Here is a 24,931-nt window from a genome sequence, read left to right on the forward strand (position 1 = left end):
CGACACCATTTGAATTCAGTTCTTCATTTCATACATGAATAGAACAACTTTGTGTGTGTGTGTTTTACGTTTATCTCTCCCGCACAGCATCCAAAAGTGAACGTGAGTAGGTTTTTATGTTCACAGCCCAGCATGAAAGAAACATCACTCTGTACTGTATGTGCACAGTAAAACTGTAAGCCGTGTATGGAATGGCTCCACAATGGCAACAGAATTCTTGCTGGTTCATATGGCAATGAATGCTCCTTTCTGTTGTAATGAAGCTTTTCATCCACCAGATGGCAATGATGCACCTGTGCTTAGGAAGGCGAGGGCTCGATTACACGCTGCAGTATTGCAGGGGAACATTTTGTTTTTCGCTGAATGCAACATCATTAAAATGTCCCCTCTCTAACCACTTGCTTTATACAATCTTAGCAATTCCTGTTGATTCACATTAGCATTAGCACATCACCATGCCCGTTTTGTGCATCTGAAAGTCCTTTTAACATTTTTGCTGTCAGAACAATGGACTAGAATAGAATATGCAAAGGAAACCTGTTTTTTCTGCATGTTTATGGCTGATTATATCTAAACTGTAAATTAGATTTGTCAGGCACACGCTCATCAGCATACTGCAGTTTTAATTTAATTTAATTTTATTTGCAACTAAAGACTTTCACTTTGGTTCAACCCAGCCATGCTGAATCAACCCATCAGTTTCATTACTATTATTATTATTATTATTATTATTATTAATAACATTATTTTGAACCCATGGTATGGTAACTCAAGAGTGCAAACCCTTCCTAAGAATGGTAAAGCATGTCCTGTTAGTAAAGCCTTTGCTTTATTAACAGAAGCCATCGACCACGTTCTTACCTGTTTGATTGTTTTCGCTTTTCTGTTTCTTGCTTTACAAAGTTGGTTTCACCAAAGCAGATCTACAAGGTATATAAGGTTCAATTCCATTCCATTCAAGCTGCTGTTTGTCTTGTGCCGGTTTGTTTTGTACTCTTCCCTATACCCAGACATAAAGCGGACACTAGCTGGTTCACTGTAACAATGTCTTGGTATAAAATGGTTCACTTCTTTCTAAAAGACAATGCCCTTGTGTTCATCTCTGAAGGTCGTGAGACTTGCAAAGTGAGAAGAGAAAAGTAATGATTGCAACTGAGAGTCTGCATTAATAAAACATGAGCCCTCCTGTATAATTAAGTCCCCACGTCCTGTTTTGCTGTATCTTGTCTTGTTTCTTTCTCTTTATTTTTTATTTTTTTTACACTAATGACATTCAGCTGAGAGAGAAATCTGGCTTAGGAGAATCCATTAAATATCTCACCATGGGTTACTTCTCGTCTGTCTTTAGAAGCACTGAACAGCAATATGATTAGCAAAATAATTAATAGAATTAGCATGAAAATCCATCTGGAAATGTCGGCACGCTACCGTAGACTTTAAACTCAGATAGTGTCCCACTGAGCATGTAAACTCGGGACAGATGTGATTTTGACTTTATTATTTAAGCAACATCACAAATAAGAGTGCTTGTTGCTGAAGTGAATACCGTCGCAGCTGTAGATAAAAGTTTGATCCAGTATTGTTTGGGTAATTCCTGTTATGCAGTGCATACAGAGCTTTACAACAACCGTAAAAAATAAAAATAAAAAATGAATGTACATCAGCACTGTGTTCATGTTTTCCAGTGCATTAGACCAGGGGTTCACTTCACTTGTGAGTTTAGTCTCACTTTTATCCTGGGTTTAGTCTTTTATTCTGTATAAATAAATACATACACTACGGTTCAAACGTTGGGAGTCAGTACGAATTCTTTCTTTTTTTTCACAAGAAATTAATATTCTTGAGCAGCAAATCAGCATATAAGAATGATTTCTGAAGGATCGTGACACTGAAGACTGGAGTAATAATGCTGAAAATTCAGATTTGCATCACAGGAACATAATTACATTTAAATATATAAAACATTTATTTTATATTGTAATACTATTTCACAGTATTACTGTATTGTATATTTGATCAAATAGATTAATTCATAAAAAAAAAAAATACAAATCTTACTGACCCCAAACTTTTGAACAGTAATGGGAACATGACAATGTGCTGCATAATATGGATGGCCCTTACCAGCACTTTTGAAACTGTGCTTGTTTAGTCGAATTAGTGGACTGGAACTAAGTTGCTCCTCAAACATGTAAACCTGTACAAAAATTTTAACCAAAAATACTCTAATTCTCTCTGAACTAAAGGTCAGTTTACATAATGATATTCTTGGCCTAATGTGCTATTATGACTGAACAACATAGGCTCACTGATTATTCTCTCAGATTTTCAATTCGATCACATTTGCCATTTTGATAGCCAAAATTGGGGTGAATCATTTTATGTTGAACTTTTACATAGTACTGAAGTTGCACTTTGCGTTGCACAGTAAATGCGCTTTAGCCTTCTTTCCCTCCCTCCTTTGTTAAACTCAAGTTTATGTTTGTGGTTAACCTCTTGTTTTCGCAGTTGTATTTCACAAGAAAAATGCACTCAAAGCCAGTTTATTTGCAATTATTTTGTTTACATGGTTAATTCAGTGGGAATGCATTCTCCCTCTTACTCTAAATTGGGTAATGGGCTCTATTGTTCTTGCTGCATTCCCTCAAAATGAACCCAAGTGTGCCAAAACACAGGATGTGTTTGGAACACACTCAACTTGACTGCACGTGGCTGGTGTGCACACTATTGTTCTTAACATGTGTAACAATAGTACATACTGGACTATGTACACATCTCGCTATTAAATGTTGTCATTGACCTTTGTTCCCCTGTGCAGATGTGAGAAAGTTCATGCTTGGCCCTATGTCTGAATCTTCTTTTGTAACAAGCAATGTTGAATATGTCTAGAGTATGATGGTTACTACTAAAATCCAGTCATTTAAAGGGAATGCCACGTTTGTTCAACAGCTTTCGGGATGTTTTTTGAGTACCTCTACTAACCCAAACTGCATGTATACTGTAACACACACACCTGCATGGAACCTTAACAGCATGACGGGACGTTTGCCCCCAGTATTACATTGCTCTGCTTTGCTACCATAGGTCCTAGCACTACATGCCAAGAAGACTCCTGTGCCAACATGGGGATCTGCATCCAGCAATGGGAGAACTACACCTGTGACTGTTCAATGACCTCCTACACTGGGATGCAGTGTAATGACCGTAAGTTGCCCTCCGCCTCGTGCAGTTTCCACATCCTGTCTTTCTCTTGTTTATTTTGCTCTTCGTTTCACTCGTTTACGCAATTTTAATGATCACAAGGACCCACTCTTTGACAGATTAATTGAGCACGCTGTAATCCACATAGCAAATGTTACACAAACACTAATGGTTTTTGGTTGCACAAAAGCTTATACAAAAGCTCATACATTACACACACACACACACACACACACACACACACACACACTCACTGCATTCATGTTCTGAAGACTTGTTTGAAGACAACAAAGGTACGTGTTATTCACTACTTTCTGATGCTGGTAAAATATGCTGTATATTTGTTATATTTAAAAATTCTCTACAAATTATTGAACAAATGTATGTGTGTGTGTGTGTGTGTATATATATATATATATATATATATATATATATATATATATAAATATAACAAAATTAAAATACTACGCAATGACTACAAGAGAAGGAACAGTGGCCCCAAAAAGGTTTTTAACACTTGAGCAAAATTTTAAAAGTAAATAATTTCATGTGGCATTTATAGAATTGGCACAATCACACTTTATACATCACCTGAAAAATCACCAGGCGATCATTTTGGTTTAAAAAATGATTCGCAACAGTGTTAGTTCCGCGACAAGGTCCTTTTGTTTGCTAATGCATTGATTTGATGTAGTTATCTAATAGAAAGATTTATGCATCTTTAAGTGTGTCTTAAGTTTCCAAATCATTTATGATACCACTTTATTGTGTTATATTTATTGGAAATTGTTAAGTGTGATATTAGTAAAGATCTGATTGAAGGTGCCATGAAACTCGTAACCGTCAAAATCATTAAGTCTGCTCACAACCGGCCCTTTAAAGTTCAAATCCTTAATCACTTCGCTGAACTCTTAATGGATTTAATCAGATCTGATTATGTAAACGGTGGGTGTTGAGAGTAACAATATGATAACACTGCATGGGTAGGCCTATATCACAGGACATGGTTGATCTATTCAGATGAAACTTTACATTACAGGTCAACATGTATCATATCTGTCCTAAAAGCCCCGGAGAACCAGAATCAATCAACAACAATGCACTTCTACCATGAACAGTCACTCTTTATTCTATAGTCATAATGATACCATTCTTTTGACATCACTGCCACAATAAAAGGTGTTATCTTGAGTCGGTGGAGATAAACACCATCCCTACAGACACAGAAAGCGCCTCGGTGAGAATGCGATATGACTGTGATTGCCTTCCTCCCCTCCACCGCAAGAACAACACAGTTGACCTTCCAGAGATTGAAGACTGACATGCATAATAGTACGCCAGCCTGCTGCTTTGACACATCGTATTTTTGTGAGGGGCAGCAGTGAATCAAAAGCATGTTAGTGAAGATAGGGACAGACTTAATTGAATAATGCAGAAAGAGTGATGTGTGTGTGTCGGCTTTGTCAGTCTGGGAGAATATCTGACTTGCTGCTGTACGGGAAAGAAATCAAAGGACTGTGTTTGTGTAGCCGCACCAAAATTCTTGCTTCTATTCTTAGGGATATGAAAGCTTATTGCTTTAGTATTCAGTCTGGTATTGTGCTATACACACTGTCAGAAAAAAAGGTACAAAAGTTGTCACTGGGACAGTACCCTTCAAAAGGGTTCTAATATGTACCATTTAGGTACTAATATGTGCACTTCTGGAACTAATATGTACACTTTTGGTACCAATATGTACCTTTGAGGGACTAATATGCACTCTTAGGTACAAAGGTGTACCTTTTGAAAAGGTACCGCCACAGTGACAGCCTTCTTACCTTTTTTTCTAAAAGTGCACAGATATCAGGGGTGTTGCCTCCGAGGAGGCAAGGGAGGCACTGCCTCCTCAAAAAAAGAAAACATATTACAAAAATAAAACCACGCAACTATTACGAAATGTGACGTTAGAAAGTGTAGAAATCACTCGTTTTTCTAAAAGTAACTGTCCAACAGCAACACCTTTTATAATTTAGACTTTGTCTCTTACCAGTCTCAGCTTACGCCACTTCAGTTCTTTTTGTGATTCCAGTGGTGTCTCTCCTGGACCCTGGCGGGCGGCCCCTCGTCTCTCAAGTTTACGAGGTAGGGCCGGAAAGGCTCAGTCCAGGTGGCCAAACACCGTCCGCTCTCGGGTCCAAGAGGCACATCCAAGGAATCCTGCCAACAACGCCAAATTGTGGTGGCAAACAAAATTATATCACTAAATAAGAAACAAGCATTTCCAATTGTCTTTGATGAGGTTTATTTTCTTGCAAGAAATTGGTCAGCAGTCATACAGTCACACAGAGTGGCTGCAGAGTGTGACAGTAAGGGGAGGGCATCCTTCCTCTTTTATAGTTTTGACGCCTAGAATGTTATCTTTCTAGGCCAATGATGGTATTTTCAATATGTGGAACATTCTTAGACTTGTTCATCATATTGTCTCCTTGAGTTGGAGGCCCTCCAGTCCTGTCACACACTCTTTACCATTCCAATACAATTCCATATTAGAATAAGGTTTGTGCGTGCTCTTTTACTGTCATATGATGGTCACACACATCTTAAAGATAACATTTCTTCCACAGGGTAAAGTTACAGCGAGAGGCCGCGTATCTCTTGCCTCCCCTGAGCCCATTGAGTTTTAACAGGCCCCCTAAAGTGTGCGCTGGGTTTGGTGGGGGGTAATTGAGAACGAATGGGGGGAAGTCACGTGAGGAGGTAATGCCTCCATCGTGCTACGTTGAGATATCGCGTCACAGCAGTCTGAGGACAACAGCGCAAGTTGAAGTTAGGGTGCTGATGGCGATCGTGTAACCCGCCCAAACCACTAACCCCACCCTTCACTATAACTATAAGCTCAACCTTAACAAATACGATCCCCACCCAACCACTGAACCTAACCTTAATGACTCTATAAGCTCCATCCCAACACCGGTGTGAGACTGCTGTCCTGGCGCTGTTGTCCTCAGACTGCTGTGGCATATGGTTCTGCAGTTGGTTATTATTGGCTAGTATTGGCTGTGATTGGACACGATTGGTTCGTGCGATAAATCCCGTCTCTTGTTTTTGTACTAAAGTAGTAAACAACTCAGCGACTTAGTTATCACCGCTTTGTCACATCAAAATCAAACTTGAAATGGCCTGAAAACATGATGACACATGATGACATGATGATGTTGTTTACCGAGCTTGATGATCCGAAAATAAATTGAGTCAACTATTAAAAATAACAGAGGTTCACAAATAATTTAAAATATATTGTTTAAATTTTTACTGCCTTTAGTTATTATTTTGGAATTGATGTAAAAATGCTTAAATTGAACATTAATTACATAATGTAAAAATACTAAATAGAATTGTAGTCCATTTGGTTTCTATTTTTTTTTATGTAATCTTTTAACTATTTTACACTATACAACACACATTAAAAAAAACTGAGGGTTTTGCCTAATTTCAGAACACTACACACCACTGGATTGTCTCATTTAAAAGAGGTGTATGAGACGTGGTCCATTTTGCTGAGTTACAAATGAATATAGAGCCTTAATAATGAATTTAATGTCCATAGACGAAACAGACTATTTCTTATGTGACGCTCATGTATTTGCAGACTGAACCTCTCTAGTCGCTACATAACACTAGGTGGCAGTAATGTTTTAGTTAGAGATGAAAGCGGCCACAGAAGTCTGTTGTGTGCCAGAACATCTCAAAATTTTACTGTTTGAATAATGCATTATTATACAGTATAGCACCCTCGTTTCTGAGTATAGATTTTAGGAAAATGTATTCGCACATGTTCCTTACTCACAATTTGGCTGAGATTTCTTTTTCTTTTTTTTTGCAGATTTTTTCCAGCCAGATTTATATTCATAGATTTGTGGGGTTTTCTGCTTTATCTTCATACTGCATAAATGAGCTAATATCTTGTGAAGCTGATATTTAATGACACGGTTGTATACTTTAATTATTTTATCGCAGTCATTTGCCCTTTGAAATGTCAAATCATATTATTTATAAATAAGCTTCCACTCAGAACAATTTTATCATTTATTTATCAGTCATGCTTTTTGTTACAACTGTTTTTGCAGCATTTTGCCTTGTGGTCTGTAATAGATAACTTTGAATTTGTTTATCTCTACTATCAGAATTAGTATCTGCAATAGTTTATCTATTCCTAACAAAACAGAACTTTACATTAGAAAGATCATATTTTCTAGAGTAGTTGTTATCATCTGGTTTTGCCCATACCAGATTTTGCATTTATGGTGACCCAACAGAGCACCAAAATAGCTTTACAGTCAAAAGTAAATAAAATGTTCTATTTTGAAAATCCTATCTTTGATTATATGGTTAGTTGCATTAGCATTTTCTCTTTTAAAGCATCTTCAAGTACCTTGAAAGAAGTATGATTCTGCATATTTCATTTGAATATATGAAGGAATCCATTGCTATAAAACAAACACTAGATATGATTCACTGAATCCAGTGATCACTCTTACACTAATTGGTTGTTTCATTGAAGGAGGCCAGTGATCATCCGAATGCTTTTAGTCCGAATATAAAGCAATGCCCTTGGACCCTAAATTAAGATTAAAATGGAGTGCAGTGTTATTGCATTAGACAAGAGCTTGTGTAGGAATGAGATGCATTCATTGCCTCTTTCAAGCAGCTATAGCTAAACAAACACCAAATTGCAAGCTGCCCCTCGCATTCCAAGTCTTTGCTTATTAATTTGGACACACTCCGCAATCACGTTGATTGAGCTGCGGTAATAAATGACTGGTTAGAAGCTCCATTGGCTGTTAAATGAACTCGTGGCAAATGAATATTGCTTAAAGGAATTTGCCAGTATCCGCTAGACTAGTGTGAGTTTCTGTCTGTGAACGGAGCTGTTTATTCAGAGGTTTAAACGACCTCGTTTCATGCAGACTTCTTTTAGTTCCTGAAAGCAAAGCAATCGGCGCTCAAATTCCACGAGACGTTCACAAATGGCTTTTGAAGGAGCTGTTCTACGCGCTTGCTAATGAATTCCCTCAGGTTTCACTGAAGGTGCCTGTCATTTTTTCTTGGCCGAGGGCCCTTGATGGCCAGCACATGATGTATCTCCACATAGCTTCATACTTTAGTCGAGTTTTAGATGCGGGGACTCAAAAAAAGTCAAGGTTCTTGATGATCCTGTTTTATATGCTAAAACTTCTGAAGTGGTTTTACAAATTGCCTAGTTAAACAACAAAGCGATTCTTTTACTTTCTGTTTTCCCACAACATTAATTATCAGGGTTAACATGAAATATTGCTTTGCACAATTTAAATGATACCCATCGGCATTCTTCCTTTTTTTTTCTACCATGTCCAACATTTGTTTCATAAATATATAAATTAAACGACAGATAGACAAATAACATGCTGGAGGGATGGATTTGTTTTCCCTCATGTGTGTCTGACATGAACAGAGTCTCGGTAATTAAGGAGCATCTTTTTCTCTGTCTATGCTGGAGAGGAAAGAGGAGCAGGATGCTTCACGCCCCTGCTGGTTGTGAGACTTCATCAAAGCTGTGTTCTCCTCACTCCATTAGAAACAGGAGAACCCGTCTGAGCCACACCATCAATTAAGATGGCAACAAAAGCAAAGGCGCACCTTCAGCTATCTCGTGTCCAATGTAGTGTTACTCAGACAATGCGTCTCAGAGGCGAGGGAGAAATGCATTAGAGATGGAGAGAAGGCCAAGTGCAGGCTTAAATATCAGGAAATGTTTTGCAATTTCATTAACTGATGTGTAAATGCTTTGACTAGAATTCTGAAATGACTTCCTGTACTGCAAATGATTTTTTTTTTTGTTTTTTTTTTTTTGTTTTTTTTGGTGCTTACTTAGGGTTAGAGGTTTGAACAAAAGGTTTTTGAAGGTTTAGCCTAAGGGATAATGTACAGTTAGACAGTTATTATAGCAACCCAAAAAAGCTGATTGGTCTTATCACACTTTAAAAAAGTACAGTACAGCCAACTTGGATGTTTAAGTTATTTCAACTTAAATTATATTAAACTGACTTAAAAAAAAAAAAATTGAATCTTGTATAACTTATTTTATTTTAAATTGCTCAACTTATTTGAATGAAAAAGCAATGTAAAAATATATGTTGTCATAACTTATTGATAACAAATGTTTTTACAGCGTACTCTGCTACTTACCAAAGATATAAATATTTATTTTAGTGTACCTGCATACATGTATTATCTTAAAGCTTCCTCTAAAAGAGTTCACTTAACGTTTTAGTCAACCTAGCAGCAAGAAAAACACCACAACAATATTAAAGTCGGCATGAAGCTGAAGTTGCGGTAGTCTTTTCTTTCTTATTGTGATATATATGCAAATGAAACGGCTTCTCGAAGAAGAAAAAAATGTAGAGCGAGACTTGATTTTGTCCATCGAGAATTGATTGGATGGTTGTGGTTTGCTATTGGTCAATCTCATGTGAGTGACAGGTTGTCCCGCCCTCCCCCGTGCCAGTAAACATGTCATCACAGAAGAGAGATGTTGTCGTTGCAAGAGGAAGGGGAAGTTATTTTGATTAAAGATTAAGAGGGAACACAATGAACAAAATGATGTGCACTTTGAATTCATCCAAAAATGAAAATTCTGTCATAATTTACTCACCCAGTTGAGTTTAATAAAATAAAAAGAGAGAAAAAAAAGGAAAAGAGGAGAAATTGTATAGAATGTATGTAAATATTGCACTCTTAAAAAAATGAAGGTTCCTAAAGGAGGTTTTTGCACGAATGCCATAGAAGAGATAAAAAGTTTTAAACAAACTGTTCTGAATCTAAAGACCCCTTTTCCAATATAAAGAGCTTTTTGTGCAATGGGAAGGTCTTCATGGAAACACAGATACCAATAAAGAACCTTTATTTTTAAGAGTATAAAGAATATATTTGATCAATGTTTGCTTTATCTTTCCATTTTAATATAAATATTTTCTTAAGGTTTTGACATTGAGTAAAAAAATCATATATTTTTTTAAGAAATTGACTTATAAACTGTCGAGCTCAGCCCAAGAAACCCTTGGTGTTTGTTTTGTGCAGTTCATAAGAATCGGTCATCAGATTTCTTGGCCGGTTTGTGGACAGCCATAGCTCATGCTGTGCTATCTGGGTGGGGCTGTTTCTGTGACTCTGAGTTAAAAATGCTGTCGTTGATGAAAAACCAGAGGTGTCGGGAAGATGAATCGCTCATGTGAGTCCATATTCATCACCAAGGTGTCCCGCACTTCCGATGGCCCCTGACATAAGATAAAGAGCTGTGAGACAGGGGAAATGACCTCATCTGACAGCCTCAAATAGAACCAACGGCACAATGGAAATGGATTGGAGCGTTCACAGGAAATATTACCGTACGCTGTATTCATGATGTGTGGTACGATATGCTCTGCCCTCTTCAGCCCACAGATTGAATTGGCAGCGTTTTATTATTTTATTTTAGTTTACGGTGAAGCACGAAGCGATGCCGCTCTGAAGGAGCTGTCTAAAAAATACAGCCGGATCGATCAAGCGAAGGTTTAATATCTTTAATTTCTTTCAATCGACCTGGTGGCCCTCTTTCTGTCAACAGAATTATATACTGTATGAGTTAGTGCAGTGTGTGCTTTGTTTGCTGGATTTACTTTCTTTTTAATTGCTTTTGTTTGTAATGCCTATCCATTAGTCTGTGTACAGAAGAGCACAGTTTGTTACAAACTCTAGCTGCCTCTTTCAAATTGATTTCAATAGTGCTATGATAACATGTTGCTAAGCTATGGTAACAAAGATACTACTTTTAAATGCACTATTACTTTTGAATTAAATGAGTTTATTTATGATAAACATAATCTTGTTTTGTCTGGCATTTTAGATTTATAGTTCACTGAGCTTATTACAATGTATTCTTGAATTGGCTTTGAATTAGAGTGTTGTGAAAACTTACTTTTGAAAGTAGTGCATTACAATATTGTGTTCCTCCCTAAAAAGTAACTAATAGTTACTTTTTATGGAAAGTAAGACATTACTTTTGCGTTACTTTTTTTCTCCTGGACTGGGCTTACTTGTTTGTTTCGAAAAAGTAGAAAAATAGAAAAAGTTCTATTTTTGGCAAATGTAAAGGCCCTTTCATGCCTAAAGTGAAAAGAAAAAGCCACAGTCTGAAGTAAGTTTACACCTGCACACTAGCAAACCTTTCAGCTGTGCTGCCATTCTGGATTGCAGAAGAACATTCAACACTCTTACATCAGCAATAAAAACAACAACACAAAAAGAAACTCTAATATGATGCTAAACTTGCTTATTCCTATGGTTGAATTGGATCATCAGAGATCAACAGCAAAGACACTGGTTAATAAAGTGAGATTAAATACATAAAGGCCTTGTTTAACAAACAGGGCTTAGACTAAGCCAGTATTAGGCATTTAAATAGCTTCTATAAACGTGCCTTAGAAAAAGACATTACTGGTGTTTATCTTGAGACAAAACAATGGCAGTGAAATATTTTAAGATTATGTCAGTGCAAGTTGCAAAAACAAAGTAATTTGCGTTACTTATTTGAAAGAGTAACTTTAAAAGTAATGTGTTACTTTAGTTACTTGAAAAATGTAATCTGATCATGTAACTTGCGATACTTGTAATTAGTTACCCTCAACAATGATGATGAATGTCTTAAAATTTGAGCCATATTAGGTGAATTATGTATAATAAACATTATCTACCTTTTGGAACACTCCTTAAAATGCTCTCATGTCTTAAAATGCTATCCTATGTAGGCACCTCACTTGGTTTCGAAGCAGTTTAAGTGTAGAGAAAATCCGAGATATTCTTTATTTAATCTTCTGGCCGTTCGGTGCTCAAACCTTCCAGATAACATTGAAAAATAACGTTGGTATTACTGTAATGATTGAGGCTTTATGTGTTTAGCACTAGACACCTTCAAGGCCTCCATAAGCTTTAAAACCGGAATGACGTACGGTTGTATTTAGAGGAGCGGACAGGAACCGCTTCAGTTGAAGCAAGTTTATTTGATCTCTCGCACTTCCGCTGAGAAAACCACGAAACACAATAAAGCATCTCAGCATAATCTATTTATTTATCTTTTCTCTTTTTTTCTCCAGGACCTTAGTATATTCTTTGAACTCCTCTGCGTCTCAGCTAGAGCGTACGAAATCAATCCCGAATCAATACTGTTGTCTGATACCTTTATTTGACCATCTCTGTGCGGGCTACTTGGGATTGCGTGCAACCAACAGACACGACCATCAAACATGATTTCCAGCGAGTGACTTCATTCAATATGGCTCATAAAGAAATAGTAGTGTGCAAAAATCCATTTTTGGTCAGGCAAGGTGACCTTGTGGGAGGGGAAGTGGTCTTTGCTTTAAGGCTTAGTCACTCAAGTGGAGCCATCCATCACTGCGCGTTTCCAGGAAAAACAAATTATGCCCTGTACCAGCACATAAACGTGGCCAATCAATATTTCTGCCCTGCCTCAAATGTCACACATTTTACACCATTTCTAATCATCTTGTTGTCTTTCCACCCCTGCCAGTTCAATGGAGTGTATCATAGCCATTTATTTTTCTTCTTTTATTATTACTTTTTTTTTTTTTTTACGGTTGTTAAAATGTGTGATATCACCTTCCATCTTCTGAACTAATCGGTTTTGTTGCTTGAATCAATTGTATGCTGCTTATAATAAATAACCTTTTTGAGGTTCATTATTATTGTCTATTTATTTTATTTTGCTTTGCATATTATGAGCCATATTGAACATATTATTATTTATACCACCACTTCTCCACTCTGGGGACAGCTTTTTTTTTTTGACAGTATATATAATTATCTAGAACAGTGTTAACAGTGTAGGTAGGAAATACGTTTTTTATTATTATTATTTAAATTTCAGATTTCTTTTCAGATTACATCTGAACACCATATGCATATCATAAGTGAGCATCCTTAGTCCACAGCATGTTTCAAACCACTTTTACAAAATAAATGAATAAAAGTGGAGATATTGAAGAAGGATTTAACAAGAGAAAAATGTGATAAAGGCCCACGGTATGGTTAGAGGAAAAACTGGTGCCTTTTCTCCAGGATTTAAAAAAAAAATCAACTCAGATTGGGTTTTTCAAGAAGTCATCTGTTTCATGTTGCCAGAGAATCGTTATGTGGGACGTGGTCAAAGCTCTTCTCTCCTCCTCTCTTATCTGCACAATCCTGCTCTGATTGAAGCAGTAACTCTCAACTGCCTTTGATCAGGTCGTGTGTCACTTAAGACTGCTCTGAATGGAGTCTCATCTTCCTCATCCTGCAGAGTTCCAGATCGGCTTGGGCTCTCAATCAAAAACACAATTAGAACAGCATTAAAAAAAGACAGGGCTGCTCCGTCTTATCCATACAATCAGCTGCCTTTACCTTTCTCCATTCATCCTTCTCTTTTTAATTTTCTCTTTTTTTTGTTTCACAGCACGTCAGTTTTTTTGGTGAAGAATTAACCATTGATCGCCTCCGCGCTCCTACATGTAATGAATGAAAGCAGGAAAAGCAGATAGATTAGCTGCTACAGTCCAGCAAGCAGGTTTATTCATTTTTTTGAATTATGATATTTATTTTGTTTGGGCTGGATATCTGCATTCACGTAACGGTACAGATCGGAGATGAAATTGGTTGCTATGTGATGCAATTTCTTAAACTCGTCCCTTTGGCTGCTCACACTGTCATGGCAATGAGGAAGATTGTTCCCGGGAAGACGGGCAGCACTTCTGGAAAGCATTAATTACCACAGAATGGGACCATTAATCAGAGCTGTCTATGCCAGACAGAGCAGAAGGCAGCAGAAAAGGCTTCTGGGCTGAATGACTGGAGGTGTTCTTATGCATAGTGCCCTAGTGCACAGGAGGACTGCAACCAAACTAGAACATTGACATAATGAAGACAGATTTGCTTTGGGGACCTTACCATTTCATACACGTTGACAGCTAGGGACAAGGTGGACCTTACTGAAATCCCACTACATTTTGCCCTTTCCTTTTCATCTTTTTGAACCATTGCAAATGTAAAAATTCAAAATGCATGGGAAACAGCATGTCACAGTATCTCTGTTTTAAAGCCTGGTATTGACAAAAATATATATATATAAAGTAGTGATGTCAATTAAACTTGTTTATTTGGTATAATTAACTAAAAAAAGAGGAATTTTCCCCCTATCTGAATATTCAGCATCACTGCAGGCACCTTTTCCTTTTCAACGCCACAAGTGCTGCCACTGTTTAGTTAATTCAGCTAAACAAGAAGTGCATGCTAATTTTGTCAATATTGTGCGAATGGAGACAGACTTGTAATGAACTTAATGCATTTGATCCAGTTGAGTTAATTCAATTCAAACAACCTTAAGGACCCCATGGAATCTTTTAATGAATGGAGTTTTCTTTCTTATATCGACCTATTCAAAGAGACAGAGTTGTTTCCTAACTCTGTTTTTAAATAGGTCTACATACATAGAATAAAATACATGTAAACAAATTTGAAATGTGTAGTTTTATTGTATGGAATGTAAGTCAGAAATTGTATTGTGTGTATATAATTATATAGGCCTATGAGTGTGTCACATCCCACCTGTCCTGGAATTTCCGGGAGTCTCCCACATATAGAGCGGTGCAGGGATGACGCATTTTTGTACGCTAAAACTTGGAAACGAGTTAGCATCTTAGCACTTCCAGTTCAATCGTCCCGAAGTCAATGGGTTTTTCGAATGAATTTTTGGTTTAATGGCTAAAATATTTAGCCTGGTAATACCAAACTCTGCTACTTCGCTTTGCTTCGTAGACAGAGTCTGGAATGGCATAATAGAAAAGTGTTTTCTCTCTCGCGGGGGGTCGCTTGTCTGAAGTTTAAAATCATTGGTTACCCGTAAGCCAATCACATGACGTTTGGTTATGGCGTGTGTTATGCGCATGCTCAGCCGCATCTAACTTCCACTGTAAACACATGTATGATGCGAAAACAAAACCATCGAGCGAAATACCGGAGTAAACATGGCTGTGAACGACTTTTGCAGATTGTGTGAAGTAAATCTACGCATCCATGGTACAATCAGCATCTACGTCACGGCTCTCAGCCCGCCCTCTGTTCGTTGATTGGCCCGGCCGTCCGAAGGCCGCTGGAAAACTGAAAGATAGGCTGCTATCTCAGACTGACTACAGAAGCGAAATGAAATTGAGCGGAAGTAGGAAGTCTGACGTAGTCAGGCTATAAAGTAAGGTGTTTCTTGAACATAGCTCAAGACACTTTCACGTTTTATTCTACGACATAAAATACATCAGTATTACCCCACTCATGATTTTTTAAAGCTGTGACGTGTCTTGAAAAAGGAGGTTGCTAACAAGTGGCTAAATGGGATTACAGAGGCTGTCGGGGACATTAAACGTCATCACGCCGAACAGGTAACTCAGTCGGCTTTTACAGCCTTGTTGTGCTAATAATCGCGCTCTTACAAACTATTCTAACTCAATCTTTGAGGGAAAATGTTTCTTTAGATAAAAACTGAAAGAATTGTTGGAAGCTGAACGTGACGTTGAAGTCGAGTGACCGTGGTGTAGTTCGTTTATAGCCTACCTTTAGCTTTTTACTTCTGGTGATTGTTTTAAGGCTTCAAAGTTACTGTTTTATTAATTCATTAAAAAGTCATTTGCTCACAAATCAGACTACACTAGTCACACTGTTTTTGATTCACTAAAAAGAAGCGGCTTTTAAGAGTCATTTGTTCACTAATTGGACTACTCAAGTCACACTGTAAGTTTTTGATTCTTTAAATGGAATAACTTGTAAGGGTAATTTGTTTGTGAATCGGACTACACTGCACTGCTACTATAAAGCTGTACAGGACTGTAGGGCGGGACATATCAAAGGATTACTCTCACCAGTAGCTGTAAATCATAATTTAATATTTGCTTTTGTAGTCGGGTGGCTTCATGTACTGTAGCTCAAACAGTGGAGCAAGAACTGATAAAATATGTATCTTGAATGCAATGTCGCTTTGGATAAAAGCGTCTGCCAAATGGCTAAACTCACAAAAGGAGCATTTTGTTTGGATGAACACCTGGATATGTGGATATATACTGTATGAAGTGTAAGGTTGTAAATGTGTGTATCTGCTCTAAGACAATTTTGTCAACTTTTGAGAGTACACTAGCATACCCATTTTGCCTGAACTTGACCTGTTGGCAGAGTAAATGCTAGAATTCACTTTAGATATTTTAGTTACTTGAGATAACCCTCATGAATATGGTCTTTCTCCATCTACCTTCTGCCAATTATTGCAGAAAACGGACAGCTATCATATTGAAGACTCCTATTTGGCGCAGTTCCTTCTGGCTAAACGTTTATCTTCACAAACCACCAATGTGCTAACCTTAAGCGAAACCACTGGCCATTTTAAGCCGTCTTATTACCCTGAATGATTTCTTTCAGCTCTGGATCGCCTGCTCTTATGAATTCATCTATAACTGGAATCTAAGTACCTTTTTTTTTATTTTCCCATTGTTGCAATAAGCTGAATAAAGCTTCCCTCTGCCAGAATGTATTTTTTTTTTTTTTGCTTAGCCTAATGTTTTCAGAGATAATAAAGAAGATGCTTTGTTGTTTTTTAGCATTACTGCAGCATGCATTCAAAAGGAATTTGGCAAATCGCATCGATCTCTCGCATCAGCCGCTTTAAATACTCTGTTTAATGTTGCATCACATCTCTGCCTCTAATTATCGGAAACCTCTCTGCTAGGATAAAATGGATAAGGCTTATTTGAACTTCTTCAAGGCCTTTTCTCAAGCAGTTTCAGCTTGGCTTTGTCAGTATGCACTAGCTGGGTGGAATTTCTGAGTGATTTCACAATCTCGCTAAAATTTTTCACCATGATTTACAAAGCTCTTGCCCACTTCTGATGTCATTATGATGTCATTAATTTTCTCCCCTAGAAGGACGTTTGCCGATTCAATCCATCTTTAAAGCATCTGTGCACACGTATATCCGCCTGTCTGAACTCTTGTCTCCATCCCACAGATATTCTCCTGCAGAGAACTGATTTACCATCAGCATTTTAATGGCCATTCACTTTGCAGCCAGCACCGGCTAATGAGTCCACAATAATTAGTTGAGGTACGTTGAGCAGCACCAGTAAAAGTCCAGGTGGTGTGACTAATTACAAAGGTGTTCAAGGCCTTCCTTACACAAGAACAAGAGAGCGGACACCCTCTGCCAATGCTTAGCTCTCAGTGAGAGGCAGGGCGACATTTGGAGACCAAAAAAGCAATCATTCCCACATTATCGTTTCTGCTAATGTGCTATTTTCTTTAACAAGATGATTAAATATTTGTTTCCTGTCAGTAAGCATTAAGTATTGCCGGCAAAGTCAGTCTGTCACTTTTTCGAAGACATAGCAATCGTCATGCATCATGGAACATCTTTATAAACAATCAAAAAATGCTCATTTGACAGGTACGTGTTGCATTAACAGCATTAACATTTTCATGTCTTAAGCAAAAAACACAGATGTGCTAAATATACTGCTGCATATTTTTAAGGTCTCACATCCGAGCTGTCAGTTTGGCTTTGGGTGCCTCTCAGTTCCCTTTGCGCAGGTATTTTTTTTTTTTTTTTTTTTTTGAAGTCTCTTAGGCACTTTTTTAGAGTGAGGAACAGCTTAAGATGAAAGAGGTAGTTCCCCTGCAGGATTATGTACAATGAATAATTTAAAGTGGAAAAAGAAAGCTCAATTCCGTTAACCTTGTAAGTTATTTATTGTTTTAGATGGATGTCATGTTTGCTAATATCCTCCCCAGTCAGCCACAACTGAAAATGGAAATTCGGTGGAGTCATTTTAGGGACGTCATCTCCAGAATGCATGCAGACTCTGACGGATGACTTGTACAAGGCCGGAGTTTTTCTGCTTGGCCGGAGGTACAGAAAACCAAAGAAGCCTTGAATATTTATGCTTTATTTTTGACCTGGACAAACTTGCGCTGTTAAAATGACCACTGAGGAATCCTTCTGACCCGAAAACAATGGGAGCATGCATTTGCTTGTCACAAACAATGGACAGTTCATTTAAAAAGAAATGCCAAACATTATACCATTTATTCATTCTTATGTTGTTCCAAACACACACACACAAAAAACAAGACATATTTTGAGTAATGTTTATGCTGTTCTTTTCCACGGTCTTGCTCCAAAAATGAAACAATAGCACAATATAAGTTCCATTAAAATGATCCGTATGAGTTATATTTTTTATAACTTAATTTATAGGAGTATAGATAATATATATATATATATACATATATATATATATATATATATATATATATATATATATATATATATATATATTGTGAATGATATTTGAGAGATACTGACAGATGAAAATGTCAACCTGATCTCATGGGAAAACGTACAAATTCTACGAGGTGGCTAATCTGTACGAATTCATACGACCTCACTTTTTTTTTGCAAAATCGTACATATTTTACGAATTGCCCAATTCGTATGAATTCATACGAATGACCTACCCCTGACCCCGCCCCCTAAACCTACCCATCACGTGGGTTTAGACAAATCGTACAAATTCGTACGAGTGAGGTCGTACGAATTCGTACAAATTAGCCAACTTTTTATCATTCGTACGAATTCGTACGAATTGGTCGTGAGATAGTGTTGGAAAATGTATAAATTTTTTGTAAAATTTCTTGAAATTATCTTCAGATGGCTCTCAGATCTCATTCAAATCTAAGCTGAAGATCATTTCAAGAACTTTTACAAAAATGTAAACATTTTTCATCTGTCATTGCTCTCAAATCTCATTGGGCTGCTTACAGTGTTGTAAGCATAAACATTTTTGCTTATCTAATCACTTTTGTTACATAGACATAAAATGTCATTCAGGTTTGGAATGTTTTATGGGTGAATAAATGACATAAATTTTTTGTTTTGGAAATCTTGACTTGCACTCAACTCAAAATCTAGTTCGTCGTCAAAGTATATAGAGGTTGGCATACATGCTTCAGTATGTTGAGCTCACATGAATTAAATCGAGTCCAACTCATGTTGTTTCCCATTCCCAGATTATAAAAACATAATCCATAGTATAGACAGCTTCCTATAAAACCTGGACTTTAAGTATAGTGACGTCCTCTCCTCATTGTCATTGTTGAAGGTGATTACTTTGATGCTCAAGAACTTTTTTTTTTTTTTTTACTCCTCCCAAGATAATAAAGTTCTTTTACAGTCGTTAGATGAATTTTCAAATCGCTTTGCTGACAGATGGCTTCTTTCAGAGAGTGCTGTGATATAAAAGGTGAGACACAGGCCAGCATTTTTATGGTTTGAAGGCGCAAGCTGCTGCAGGTGCAGATGCATGGGAGGAAAAAAGTGTCTGGGTACTAAAACACTATTTCTAGGCCAGGGGAAACATTTTCCAAGACTACTTGATAAGGGGGAAAAGATAAAACTGATAAGAGCGGGTGCACAAAAGAGCAAAAAATAAATAAATTTTAAGAAAATTGAGGGCGATTTGTACGGACATCAAAGGTCAACCGGGACCAATTTTCGTGCCTTGGCTTTCCTCCCAGTAAAGGGAAAGATTTGGCTGACTTGTTCACCTTTTGTTTTATTTCATTTACTTTGTTTTATTTTATTTATTAAGCATTTACTCAAGGTCAGCATTGGAGGTTGACGCAAACATCAACATCACATTCACAACCACAGTGCTGCTCATTTCCAAATAACTTTAGCTGTAGGAACAACACTCTTGATTTTGTAGGTTTATCTTAAGTCATTTATAGATCTCAGAATTAGCCACTGTTCGGACAGATCAGTCTGGCAGATGTTCCATTGTTTACACAAAGTAGTTCCTCAGAATGTCCTTTATGTGTCCTCTCCCATGGTCATTTGATAAATCACACTGCCTTTGGTTTATGTGGCGGCTCGGTGCCTTTGAAGCCTTTTGAGCTACTTTTGGCACGGCATCACCAGGGTTCTGACGGACTGGAGGTAAACTGTGGAGCCCTCAGTAATTCGCTCATTGTTCCTGGTATTTTCGTTCCATCAGAGCAAATGGCTTGTCGTGTATCTCCCAGAGAGAGTTTGCCTAGATGGCGCTTGACTGCTCCCTCAGAACCTCTCCTCGATGCCTGGACGGTTCCTGGGGAGTTTTTGCCCTGGCTAAAGCCGGCGTATCTTCACCTGCGTTCCATTTCTTCCTTGGCTCGTGAATAATTCATCCCATAGCCGTGTTTGGTCTGAGGCGGTGGGTCTGTTTCTCCTGCAGGTATAATGAGAAGCAGAAGCGGTGGGCTTTGAAAAGGGTTCTGTATGGATGCAGGCCAAAGCTTTACCCTTTCCATGGGTTCAATGTGACCGTAGAGAGAGAGCCAGGCTAAATTTACTCCTAATGTCTCTCTGAGATCACCTTCAACCTGCTCTGTTCGGTAATAAGACCTGTTTACCTCCGCCGCTCGGAGAATCAGCCCTGGCATACGCCGCCATTTTCCCTTGCCTCTTAAGAGGTTTTGCAGTATTATTTTTTTTTGCTTGTGAACTCCAGACCTCATCTTCCTGAAACACATTAGTTATCACATGGAGTGTAATCTGAGTACATGTGATGTTCCATCCCCCCTAGTGTAATGTGTTTATAGAATACGGCATCCTTGTCAGATCAATAAAACCAACATGGACCGACTCAGGGAGGACAAGCCTGGAAAGCAAACAAAAAGGACCGACGTATTATCGTTTCTAATCCTTGTATCGTTAGAACTCCTACCGAATGTGTGAGACTCAATGTGACATGTTGTCCGTGGCACATCTATTTAACCGACAAGTTCATCCGTGCTGTCATCTCAATTGTTCAACCCTGGCATCTCAGACAGGCCGTCTTTTGGAGGACGAGACTGTGACAGTATGGTACGCTGAATTCATTTATGATGAGCTGATTTGAGATGAGCTTGCTGGAGGTTTTATTCCTTCAGGTTAAACATTCCCAAGAATGAGTTGAGCAGGAGAGACAAAAGACTGTGTTTTTGTTCCTGTCCATAGTCAGAATGGTTTGCACCCTATACCTGTGTGCCATCGTTACTGGCGCACTCAGAGTCACATGGATATACGGATGTGCATTCACAGAACATGTAAATAATTGCCGGCAATTACTGCATTTTGTAGCAAACAGGGAACATAGGAGGCTATGAGGGAAGGTCAGCCAGCATGACCTGAATTGCAGTTTTCTCTGCTCTGTCATTTTCTCCGACAAAACGTTCTCGACCCTTTATTATTTCTCGTGCTTTCATCTCTTCCACTGAAAAGTGCTTGTGAGGGGTGAATTTCATTGAGGTTGGCAACTGAATCTTGTTGCACAAATTCTGTCGCGGCTTCTTTTTCGTGACAGTTTCCCACTGACAAATGTATTTAGTCTCTTTTAATGTCACTGAAGAAAGTTGTTCCCATGCGGTGACAGTTTTTTTCTTTTTTCTACACTCTTTTGTTTGTTTGCTTTTTATTGTGCTGTCATAAGGAACAAAGTTTTGAAATATTCCGCCTGTTAGTTGTCACCTTCCTGTGCAGGTATTGTAATGTGTTGTTGCAGCTGTGTTTAAACCAGAGTTTATTCTTTGATTTCTTTTATACTTTCGTTCCTAAAAGTAATTTTCAAATTGAATTGAATTAAAGTAGCAAGCTGGATGAATAATTGTAATAATCAAAGAAAAATTGTTTATAGGAATGTTATTTACAGATAATCGTAACAAAACGTGGTTAAAGGTAAAAAAGATAAGCCACAGAAAAGAACTCAATGTGGTATTCACGCACACAGAAAGCTGCCTCTCGGACAGCGCGCAATCGCGAATTCGGTTCTCTTCCGTAGCATATGGCCAAATACACACAAAATTATGTCAATATGCCCGTCATGGCTAGTATTCACATAAAAACAGTCGTTTATGGTTTAAGTGAACATAAACAGTTGAGAAAGAAAATGTGTTTGGATCAGTTATAATATTATAGTTTAAATTTATACAGACTTACAGGTGCAGTGTGTGATTTTTAGCGACATCTAGTGGTGAGGTTGTGAATTGTAACCAACGGAAGTTACGGCCGACAGGAAAGGATGTCGTCGTCTGAGACAGCAGAGAGTAGCCAGTTAAGCAATGAGGTTTCTTTACAAAGATAAAGTAAGAAATTATGTTTACTTAATTATTCAGTAAAAAGAAATGTTATTGGGAATATTATTGTTACTTGTTCATCATTGTGTCTGTTTTATTCGCTGACTTTAGCTAGTTTCTTTGCACAAAGAACTACATAGTGACGAAACACGTTTGTCCGTTTAGGGTCACTGTAGAAACATGACGGCGCAAAATGCCGACTTTACATGTAAGGGGACCCACGGTGTATGTAGATAGAAACTGCTCATTCTAAGGTAATAAAAAACATAAAGGTTCATTATGTAATGTCTTTATACACCACTGAAAACATAGTTATGTATATGATAATGCATTTCTGTCTACAGATCCTCCTAAATATTACACAGTGCACCTTTAAAGCATTATCGTATCACATATCGAATATCGCATTATTTAACATATCGCTTTTTTTCTTCAATATCGTGGAGCCCTAATTTTTATGTACACAAGCACCTATACACATTTCAGTAGATGACATTTCAAGCATTGCTTATAAATATTGTCTATGTTTCTTGAAATTCTCCACATATTGGTTTAACGGTTATTCAAACTGAAAATTAAAAGTTTTATTGTACAGTTGATAAATTCAATTTTGTTACTCCAAACATAATGGCACCAAATATGAATAGTAAGTGAATTTGAACATTGGTATCAGTTTTATCTGATATATATATATATATAAAAAAAAAAAATCAAAAGTTATATATGAACAATTTGGTGGCCATGGCTCTGTTTATCTATAAAGCATACAGTTGTGATCAGAATTAATGGCACCCCTGGTAAATATGATCAAAAATGTCTGTAAAAAAAAAATTTGCATTTTTTTTCCTTTTGATCTTTTAATCCAAAAAATTGCAAAAATCTAACCTTTCACTGAAGTAAAATAATTGAAAGTGGGGATAAATCACATTATGAAATAAATGATTTTCTCCAAAACACGCTGGCCATAATTCTTGGCTCCCTGTTATTAAATACTTTTGCAACCTCCTTTTTCCAAGACAACAGCTTCTAGAGCTTTAGAGTCTTCTCCTATAATTCCTGATGAGTTTGGAGAACACCTGACAAGAGATCAGAGACCATTCCTCCATACAGAATCTCTCCAGATCCTTCAGATTCCCAGATCCATGTTGGCGCTTCTTCTCTTCAGTTCAGCCTACTCATTTTCTTGGGTTCAGTTTAGGGGACTGGGACGGTCATGGCAGAAGCTTCATTTTGTGCTCAGTGACCCATTTTTGTGTTGATTTTGATGTTTGTTTTGGACCGTTGTCCTGTTGGAAGATCCAACCATGGCCCATTATAAGATTTCTAGCACAGGCTGTCAGGTTTAGATTTTTTATCTGTTGGTATTTGCTAGAATCCATAATACCATGTATCTGAACAAGATGTCCAGGACCTCCAGCAAAATAATAGGCCTGCAACATATAAGATCCAGCAGTTTATTTAACCGTAGGCATGGGGTACTTTTTTATCCCTGTTCTGCATCTATCTACACATGTGGTGGGTTTGCTGCCAAAAAAGCATTTTTTTATTTTTTTTTTCATTTGACCATAGAATACAGTCCCTTTTGAAGCTCCAGTCGTGTCTGACAACTGAATATGCTGGAGTTTATTTTTGGAGGAGCGAGGAGGATTTTTCTTGAAACCCTCCCAAACAACATGTGGTGATGTAGGGGTTGTTTGATATATATTTTTAGGCTTTCTGACCCCAAGACTCAAGTAATCTCTGCAATTCTCCATCTGTGATCCTTGGAGAGTTGTTGGCCACTCAAACTTTCCTCCTCGCTGTGCATTAAGAAAATATAGACACACGTCCTCTTCCAGGCAGATTCGTCACATCTTTAGTTGATTGGAACTTCTTAATTATTAACCCTGATGGTCTATTTTGTGAAGCTCAACAATCTTTTGATGCAGATTTATATTCTTTGGTTTTACTCATTGAGATAAATGATTAAGGGAATTTAGCCTTTGTGTTTCCTCATATTTAAACTCCTGTTAAACAAGAAGTCATAGCTAGACAATTTCATGATCCTAATCACCCTGGTGTGCTAAAATTGTTTTAAATATTAATGATTTACCCCCCCCCCCAACCCACACACACACACACACACACACACACATGCACTTTCACTTCTTTTACTTGAATGAAAGGTTCAATTTTTGCGAATTTTTTGAATGAAAGCTCAAAAGGATAAACAATGCAAATGTATTTTTTACAGCCATTGTTGATCATTATTACCAGGGGTGGCATTAATTCTGACCAACTGTAAACCCTCAAATTTCAGTGCTTTTTATTTAATTAATTGGAAATGCGTTCTCAATTCAATTCTGAATTATGTGCAGTCCTGCTCCGAATATTTTCACTGCAACTGAAAGGCAAGAATATCTAAAAATACAGCCGTAAACTACAGGACTATAAATACACAAAAATAGCATCCTATATATAATATAATACACGCAGCACAAACATTGCAATGCATTGT

The 24,931-nt window shown here is 37.5% G+C and overlaps 1 protein-coding gene across 1 annotated transcript in view; it reads left to right on the forward strand.

The window, feature by feature from the left end:
- The window catches only part of nrxn3a (neurexin 3a), a gene marked incomplete at its 3' end in the record, with an annotated part of 287,852 nt that overhangs the window by 109,724 nt on the left and 153,197 nt on the right, over positions 1–24,931 (forward strand). The window contains exon 16 of the mRNA XM_081347500.1: positions 3,085–3,204. Coding sequence (XP_081203626.1) covers positions 3,085–3,204 — 120 coding nt within the window. The remainder of the gene's footprint in view (positions 1–3,084; positions 3,205–24,931) is intronic.

This window comes from Scardinius erythrophthalmus, assembly GCF_964197995.2.
Source record: "Scardinius erythrophthalmus genome assembly, chromosome: 19".
Classification (NCBI taxonomy): domain Eukaryota; kingdom Metazoa; phylum Chordata; class Actinopteri; order Cypriniformes; family Leuciscidae; genus Scardinius; species Scardinius erythrophthalmus.